Source organism: Octopus bimaculoides, chromosome 20 (assembly GCF_001194135.2).
Source record: "Octopus bimaculoides isolate UCB-OBI-ISO-001 chromosome 20, ASM119413v2, whole genome shotgun sequence".
Taxonomy (NCBI): Eukaryota; Metazoa; Mollusca; class Cephalopoda; order Octopoda; family Octopodidae; genus Octopus; species Octopus bimaculoides.
The window spans coordinates 24,887,738-24,897,991 of NC_069000.1; the positions used below are offsets into that span (position 1 = coordinate 24,887,738).

At 40.2% G+C, this 10,254-nt stretch overlaps 1 protein-coding gene across 1 annotated transcript in view; it reads right to left on the minus strand.

Annotated features, from left to right (window-relative positions):
• The window catches only part of LOC106879876 (large neutral amino acids transporter small subunit 1), a 38,333-nt gene that overhangs the window by 18,010 nt on the left and 10,069 nt on the right, over positions 1–10,254 (minus strand). Inside the window, exon 4 of the mRNA XM_014929644.2 lies at positions 7,970–8,093. Within this exon, the coding sequence (XP_014785130.1) occupies positions 7,970–8,093 (124 nt within the window). The remainder of the gene's footprint in view (positions 1–7,969; positions 8,094–10,254) is intronic.

Here is a 10,254-nt window from a genome sequence, read left to right on the forward strand (position 1 = left end):
GAAAAGGAAAATTCCTGGTTGAACTTCCTGTCGTTAATTAAGAAATATTTCCCTAGAGGCCATAAGTATTACAAACTCTTTAACCCCCATAATGTCAAGGTAAGCATTTGACATCATATCTAACATCACGCGCATCAACAAACAACATCGCATCTAGCATCACACGCATCAACAAACGCAAAAGTGCACCAACACAATCCCAGCACCAACCTGTAACTTCCGAAACCACACCACCTGCTCTCTAGAAGGATCCTGCCTCTCAAGGGCTGTAGTATACAGAGCCACCCTTACACCATCCGATGGCATCACTAAGCACTATATAGGTATGACAGCCAATGACTTTAAGAGACGGTGCTTCCAGCATATGTACTCCTTCAGAGCCACAGATAGAGAGAACCCCACTTTACTGTCACGTTTTCTCTGGAGACTTTGTGACCTCTGAGACGGAACACTCAGCATCAAATGGACTATTGTCGACAAGGCACCACCATATTCACCAGCCGCTACTAATTGCCAGCTCTGCCTCCACGAAAAACTGCATATCCTCTACCAACCGGCAGTATCCATCAACAAGAAATACGATCTATCCTACTGCTATCACCAGAGGTATGCGCTTCAGATTTATTTCACCAATATCCAACGCTTCTCCATGCCTGTCTACCCCTTGTACATAACAGCAGGAGTTAATATGCGCGCACGCGTACATCTATACGCCGTATGCATGCACGTGTGTGTATCATGTGTGTACTCGCGTACTCTTGTGCGTGCATGTGCATATGCTCATGTGGATAGATACATGCGAGCATGTGTGTGTGTGTGTGTGTGTGTGTGTGTGCCTGTATGTATGTATGTATATATATATATATATATATATACATATATATATATGTATACATATGTGTGCGTGTGTGTGTGTGTGCTTGCGCGCGCGTGCAGATGTGTGAATGTACACCTATGTACGCGCGCATGCGCTCGCATTATTACAGGCACACACATACACATAGATGTATAAGCACATGTGAATGTACACCTATGCACACACGCATACACTCGCATAAATACAGCCACAAACACACACGCAGATATATAAGCACATACACACGCTAAACGTATACACTTGCACATCTACCGCCTCTTTCTACTTTCTCCCTCATCCCCACAACAGCGCTACCGATTTCATGTCCGCCACTCGGTCAATTTCCTGTTCACCATGCGGTATTTTCCAAGTAATTGTTGTCGCTGAAATACCAACATCAAACTGTGATACTGTGTGACCCTTCTTAATCAATCGCAGGCTAACGCCTAGCAATAAACAGTGACTCTCTCCCATCAACATCTCATTCTAATTCCAATGGCTCAAGACTTAGCATCACGCTTGAAACTTAAAGTACCAAGGAATTTGAATCAAACTGTTTGATCTATACACACACATAAGAGATGCAACTCTTTTTAACCCAGGAGGATGACTCTTCCAGTTAGTAGTCAACGACACAATATCTGTGTCCGTTATAGTGCAAACATGGGAGCGAACAACTCCCATCCAGGACCGGTAGACCAGTTAGTTTGAAGTGATAACAACCATTACTTTTCAGTAGAGTTATTACTTGCATCTCTTATAGAGATTTTAGAATTAGCTACTTTGCATGTTGCAAGACCAGCGGCTGAATGTTGCTTATTTATTTATATAAAGCTAACTGGGACGAACGACTGCCATGTCTGACAGGTGTACCAGTACTGAGGCAAGGTAAGACACTGAAACAAGCTGGTCTACTGTTCCTGTCACCGCTGGATGGGAGATGTTCGCTCCCTTGTTTGCAATATAACAGACACAGTTACTGTGTCGTTAACCAGCTCGAGGAGGTGACTTCCTGGGGTTAAAAAGAGTATTAACATCGTTCTTTACGGAACATCCACTTTGAGGTGGTAACAACCATTACTTCATATATATATGCGTGCGTGCGCGCGCGCATGCGCCCGCATTAATACAGGCGCGCACACACACACACCAATTCGTCAATGTCAGCCTCAAATTCATCATTGTGAGCCTCATTAGCAGTCTCGATTAGGCTGCTGTCCATCTCGAGCTGTCAACTTAAATTTTGCCGTTGTCATCAATGTATTATGTAGTATTTTTTTTTCTTTTCTTTTATGAACAGAGCATGATATTTACAAATAATCTGTGATTACTTGTAATAAAATGTAAACATTTGAACGCTTTATAAAGAATTGCAAGTTTTGTAGGATGGAAACTGTCGCCCCTTACATTACCGTATATATATATATATATATATATATATATATACACACACATACACGCATACACTTTTAGGAGTTTAATTATTTACATTGATTCTTATATGATGCTTCCTTTATTCACACTAAGGATTCATAAAAAAAATCACTGGGGACGGTACAGTGTAGGGCTACATAAAAGCGTGTAAAAAGTAGAAAAATAGTATCAATATACAATTATAATAATGAATAATTCCCCCAAAGGAGACTTCCTAGGGTTGCTCGTAGAAATCCCACAAAATCATGGTCGCCCTGACTACTAGGGCAAGTACCCTCACCACATCGTCCTCCACCCTACAGGCGCATGCATATTGCAGCGATCCTGCCACGGAAAACGGGCTCGAAATCAGCCGCTGTGAGAACGGCCACCAAGTATTGGTGGTCGGTCTTATCGAAGGCTTTAGATTGATCCAAATTGATCAGGGCTCCACCCATGCCAGCTTCTTTAGCCCTCTCTTGTCTATGATATATCACATGAGGTGGAGGTGGTGGACGGATCTGCTTGAAATTACGCATGTCTGCGCATCACCAATCAGTTCTACGACAAGCACCTTACATCTGACAATGTATCCTTCGTGGTTAGCGTTGAAGAATTGGTCCAGGGCTAATCTCACTGACAGCACGTCGGTTGCGATGCCTTTCCTAAGCGCCTCTTTTAAGTTTCCCTCTATTCCATTCCTTTCTATCACTAATGCCTTACGAAAACTAATCGATTCTACTCTAATTGTCTTTTTCTGGATAAACCACTAGTTGTTGACGACTGACCCCGTCAACACACGCTTACTTAATTCGCTAATATGGTCTCTGTAAACTTGGCACGCCGAGAGTGACGCGTTCAGCTTATAGAAACCGGATCCCTGCCTACGAAGTCTAAGTCGAACATGCAGATCACAAATTTGTGGTCTGTCTAGCCGAAGATTTTAAAGAGTGAACAACTTACATTATCCTTATCAACTGGCCTACAGAATATTCAATCTAGGTACGACCTAGATGACTTGATGCGGTTTGTCCATATTCACACTGGCACGTTCAAGAAATCCAGTCGGTACCTGTCAGACAGTTGTAAGCGTCTGAGCAGGTTTGCTTGAGTTTGCACCCACATTTTCTAATAGCTAGCTCTACACAATCCAAACGTGCGTCCAAGATGGTGTTCCAATCACTCATTAACACTAAAGGTAGAGACGTTCTCAGGAAAAACCTCGGGCGTCTGAAGAAATCTGGTTGTCCTGTCCTATCGGAGTATAAGCAGTCACCAGTTTGAAAACATCCCCGTCTCTACTGTTCATATCCAGGATCACCAACTTAACTTCTGGGTTCAAGAAGATAGTCTTTATCTTGAGATCCAGACCTTTCCGGAACAAAACTGCTGTTCCACCCCATCATTCCTGGTTGACATTGATATAAGTAAATCTCGCATCCACCGAAAAAGGGAAGGAAAGCTCGTCGGCCGGAGAGTTTGGCTTTATTGATAGCCACTACATTTAGACTTAGTGACCTGAAGTCATAGAGTAAGTGACTCTGTTTCCAAGGTGACCCCAGCCCATGTGTACTTATACTGCCTGTTCTGATCAAAGCTATGTTTGTCAGAGAGAAGGAGAATGAAGAGAATTACTTACCCTATTTCTGTAGAGATGTTCTGTCCTGGCTATTTGTGAGTGTCGCCATAGGCATTTCTTTGGGATATTTTGCTTTCAGTGTGTTTAAGTTTATCGTGTTGTTTTTATAATTTTGTATGTGAATAGGAGTGTTACAAGGAAGTGCGATCTATTCATTTACAGTAATATCTGTGTAGTTTTGAATATTTTTCATTAAGTTCTTGTTGCTTATGTCTATGGCCGTGTAATTAGTGATGTCTTGGGATTGCCGTTCATGTTGTTGGTCTGGATTACTATATGTTTTCGTTTGTTGAGGTGTTTGTAGTGTTGGAGATATTTGTAATTGTGTTGGTGTGGGGTGTGTTGGTGTGAGGTGGCGTTTTTTTTTGTTTTTTTTTCTGTGTCTCCTCCTCTAATCTTTTTGATTTTAGTCTCGCACCTCACTTTTCATTTTGTAATTTTATCTTTGTTTCTTTCATCAGGATCTATTCTGGTAGGTTTTCAAGACTGATTTCCTCGCTGGAAGAGTTTTCACGGTCGGAAAAATCTGTGGCATTGGGGAGGGGGGGGTGTCTGCACAGTCGCGCATTTCTAAGTTGGTGGTCTAGTCGAATGGTGTCGGTAAGACTTGCCTCATTTGCGATGATGTAGGTGTTTGTTATAGTACCGGTGTTTGTTGCTGATATTGTTGAATGAATTTCTCCTGCTGTTCTTTCTGCTTATGCTGTTGTTGGCACCGATGCTATTGGTGTTGTTGCTGTGGTTGATAGCGGTGGCGTTGCTACTGTTGTTTTTGTTGTTGTGTTGGAGGTATCTGCAGCATCGGCTTTTTTCTTTTGCTTGCATGGGACAGAAAACTTTCAAATGGTTCGTTTTGTCACAAATGTGCAATCTCGGTTTTCTGCCCTCTAGCTAGATCGATCAGGTCAAGGATAGCTTCGACACCACCCAAATCAGCGTGTAACCATAGTTCCACGCCCGTGCCCGACCAATTCTCCTTTCCTGTTTTGAGGTCTTGTAGAATTTTTTTTGTCCTCTATGCCGTATAATACTGCTGCTACCTGCAATGAGACGTCCAATTCTGGTAGCACCTCCGCTACCTTTATTTTGACAACCCTCCCACCGAGGTATGTCAGGATTAGCCAGAGTTCCTCACTTTTGAGGGTTGTTGTAGCATTTTTCAGTTGAGAATCTTATCTCAACTATGCCAAAGTGTCTTCCTCGAGCGACATAAGTTTTTAAACCCCAGACGGGTCTCAGGCGTTTTCGATCTGGGCCTGCATCATTTGCTCCATTTTATTCATCTTTAACGATATGCATTTTTCTTGTACTTTCTATTGTGTATTAAGGAAAACTGTTCTGCCATTCTTTAATAAGTGCATCTGTCAACATTTTTTGTGTTAACTCGACTCTTTCTATTTTCCGACAAGTTTGCGCGGATTCGTTCTCATTCTGCTTAGAAAAAAGAACTGCCGCCGTTGTCGTTTTATTACTGTTTGTGGTAGTTGTGGTGGTAGTAGTGGTGGTGTTGATATTGGTATTGGAGACGATGATGGAAGTCGTGCTTGCCTCGTTTTAAAATATATCTTCCTCGTCGCTGTTGCTACTTCTGTTGTTGTGGTAGCTATTGTTGTTGCTGCTGCAGGTGCCTGGGCTTGGTTTTGTTTTAAAATATCAAATTTGCAATCTTAAATCGCAAAATTTCCCTTTAGGGGTAAATTCTCACCTGAGCAGCTCGACAACTACTTATAGCGAGCTAGGTTATTTAGTTTATTAGTTCAAAGAAATTTGGAATACCAACTAATAAAACAACAGATTTTTAAAAGAAAACTTACGAGCCACGAACAAGCGTCCACTCCTTCCAAACACCAATAACAACAGCAACAATAACAGCAACAATAACAACAACAACAGCAATAACAACAACAACAACAACAACAACAACAACAACAACAACAACAACAACAACAACAATAATAATATTTAAGGATTGATCTTACTCCTCCAGAAAGTAAAGATACAATAAGAAGAGTGCGACTGTTATCGAATGAACAATATTTCGACATTTCGAAGACATACGAGATGTCGAAGTATTGTTCATTCGATAACAGTCGCACTCTTCTTATTGTTTCTTTAATAATAATAATAATAATAATAATAATAATAATAATAATAATAATAATAATAATAATAAATGCCCTGATGCTGGACCAGGCAGTGGCTCTCGTTGCTTCCCATCTTAATCGATTGGCAGTGTTATCATGTACATTTTTTTGTCTTGGTATAAAAGATGGGCTACAGCAAATATTCTGCTCAATACCACAGATTTGCTTGTCATTGCTTGACCATAATCAGTTGAGCATTTCCTTTGGTGGCTGACGATGTGTGTATCTCTGATCACTAGCAGAAGTAGTGGAGGAACATCATAGCCATGTGTTGAGAGGAATTCTTTGGGGTTTGAATATTTCACCTCTGGAAACATAGGTGTTTCGTTCATCATCCCATCCTTAAACAATCCTTGTTCAGGGACCTTTTGAATGGGATGGGCTACTCGACCTGAAGAAAATTCTAACTGGGCTCCACCTGCAAGGTCATGCGCTTTTTATCGTAATATGAGATTACCATGTCGCGCACATATTGTTGTGACGTATGTGCCTGGTAGTCGTGATGGGTGTATTAGGCTTCGTATATTTGAACCCCATTGTCAACCTGATGGCATGTGCTGATCTCTCACTCAATAATTATTATTCAGTGAGAGATCCTTTCTACTATAGGCACAAGGCCTGAAACTTTGGGGAATGGGAGTAGTCGATTACATAGACTCCGGTACTCAACTGGTACTTATTTTAACGACCTCGAATGGATGAAAGGCAAAGTCGACCTCGGCAGAATTTGAACTCAGAACGTGCAGACGGACGAAATACCGCTAAGCAGTTTTTCCAGCGTGCTAACGATTCGGCCATCTCGCCGAGAGCACTCAGAGAGCGCAAACCTCCGCCAAGGCAACACCAACGTCCTCTCAACGATTAGCCGGAGATGCTTTTTAAAATGAGAAATATCTGAAATAAACTGGACTGTTCTTACAAACGAAAATACTAAAAATGAACCCGACCGCTCTCAAACGGAAAAATAATCTCTCTCTCTCTCTCCCTCTCTCTCTCTCTCTCTATATATATATATATATATATATATATATTGGTCGAGAGGTGAAGGGAGAGGTGAGGAAATACTAATGCAGTGAAGGAGAAGTAGTGAGAGTAATAACCATGGCTGAGAAGGAGTGAGAGAAAGTAATGACAATGAGAGAGGGGAAGCGAAGTGGCAAAGAGAACGTCGCATGAATGAGAAGGAAGGAGTGAAAAAACCGATAAACGGCATTTGAAGTGTGACTATATGTGTGTGTAAAAGATAGGTATGTGTGCGTGCGCACGCGCACGTGTGCATACAATGGAAATGGGATGGTAATGTTCAACGCTGAAAATGTGTGAGTATATGTGTGTATGTGTGTGCGTGTTCAAGAGAACTATGTGCAACTTTACATATACATGTAAAGTAAAGAAATCGGAAAAATAATCCAGAATCCTTGTCCGGTACCGGATCGATCCCAAAATCTAATGAGACCGTGCCAGTCACAAGGCCAAACATCCTTGAAAGTTTCATTCGAATCCATTCAGCGGTTCTTGAGATATTTTGTCCAGAGACAAACAAACATGACTAGAAACAATACCTCTGCTTTCGCTAAGGCGGAGGTAACAATAACCCTTTCTACTATAGACACAAGGCCTAGAATTTGCGGGGGGAGGACTAGTTGATTATATCGACCCGAGTATTTCACTGGTACTTAATTTATCGACCCCGAAAGGATGAAAAGCAAAGTCAACCTCGGCGGAATTTAAACTTAGTGCATAGCAGCAGACGAAATACCGCTAAGCATTTCGTCTGGCGTGCTAACGTTTCTGCAAGCCCGCCGCCTTAATAATAATAATAATAATAATAATAATAATAATAATAATAATAATAATAATGATAATGATAATAATAATAATAATAATAATGATAATAATAATAATAATTGAACTCACCAGTGCTACCGATGAAGAGTTGATTATCTCGTAAGGGCTGAGTGTAGTGTAGTAAGCAGCATTGATCAGTATATACGAGGTGATGAGAATGAAGAATGTCAGTAGAATGGCCCTTGGAAGATCTCTGGAATCGAACGTGGATTGTTGCTAAGTAAACGAAAATTGACTGAGGACAAAATGGCAAATGGACTCAGATATCTTTACTCACGTGCATTTCAACGAACATACGCACGCACACACACACACATCCACACCACACACTGGGATATTACTGTCCAATTACACTCGAAAGTGTTAAATAACATGACTTTTTCTACGAATACATACATACGGCATGCAGACATACAAATACATACATACTTACATGCATACGTACATACATACATACATACATACATAAACCTCAATAAAATGTAAGTGCAACAGACCTGATGTACTGATTTGGGATAGAGAAGAGAAACTGTGCACAGTTGTGGAAATTAGCTGCCCAGCGGATGTTGACATAAAGCTGAAGATCAGTGAAAAAGTGAATACCTACGTTGAACTATTGAGAAATCTGCAGTTACTGTGTCCAGATTACAAGTTTCGGTTTATACCTGTAATTATTGGGGCACTGGGATATGTAACATACTGCCTAAATACCAATCTTGAGAAATTAGGCTTCTCAAAACCAGAAAGGAGAAAGCTAATTCGAAGACTAAAGATCCAATCCATCACTACAACTCTAAAAATCTATAAAGCTTTCCAGAGTTTTTTCATTTAAATATATATGAGCATGTCTAGATATGTAGCTATATGCATGAGAACACATACATAAAACAAAACATACAATTCTGCACGTTTACACACACACACACACGCACACACACACACACACACACACACACACACACACACACATACACACATACATACATACACATACATACATACATACCTGTTAGTGTTGAAATTTCAATGAAGGAGCCTTGCATCTAGGTTAGAAACCGGCTCTTTCTCTACTGGCAAGAAATCTTGAAATAAACTGAATAATGACATACATACATACATGCATGCATACATACATGCATGCATACATACATGCATGCATACGTACGTACGTACACACATACAAACACAGACACACACACGCGCACACACGTATATACACACATGTATGTGTGTGCGTGTCTGTCTGTGTTCGTCCCTCTTCCCACACCGCTTGACAACCGGCGTTCGTTTGTTTACGTTCCTGCAACTTAGCGTTTGGATAAAATGTCGGATAGAATAAGTACCAGACTTTTAAAAAATAATTTACTGGAGTTGATTTGTTCGACTAAATTCTTCAAGACGGTGCTCCAGCATGGCAACAATCAAATGACTAAAACAGTTTTTGCCTTCTCAGTTACAAAAGCATGGTTCGATTTATAGCAGAGTCATTAATTTAAATCACCTAACCAAGCGAATGATTTGGTTAGTACGTGCTGATGAGATATAATAAGACTGAAACTTGTTTTGAGTTGTCACAATATTTACTTAAAAGTGTCTCACTCCCTACTGCATGTAATCATTTAATGTTTACACAGTTCACATTTCAGAGTCTGTTTTGGACCTTTCTTCACAAGAATTTTCATTAACGCTAATAATCCTCCCACCAAACCGCTGTAATTTCAATTGATCATGAACATTTAAACATACCCTTTATTTTACTGTGCTTAGCATGTATGTCAATTTATAACGAAATGTAAAAACAAGGATGGCTAGATTTAAATGGCTGAAAAGAAAGAGGTGTGTGTAATGACAGTTGTTTCTGATAGGACCCTGTGAAAGGAGATGCCTGAGGACTCTACTCCAACGGCTTTTTCTGGAATAGTAGGCAGAGAAGTTGGATTGGCGGAATTCTAGTTCAAGCACCCCATTTATATAATACCTCGTCACTTAAAAAAAAAAAAATTATTTGGAGTTTTCAGAAAATTTTTGCGAATTTGTATTCTGTATACGGTAATTCATAGAATTATATATATATAAAATTATTTCTGAAAGAAAATAAATCCTAAAAATTCCACTCTTATTCGAATTTTAAAAAAAATCACAGTTTAAAATACGAACAGTCCGAATTTTTTGCTTAAATCCCAGCAATGGACCACTCATGAGTGCATCATCATTCCATTAAATGTGTTTATGGGGAGAAAAAATATTGAAAAACATCAATACATGTCAGAGTGACGAAGAAACTAGGAAAGGTGGTTGTGAGATGTACTAGATTTAAATGCTAAATCGCCCTTAATCATACACGCAAGCTGACA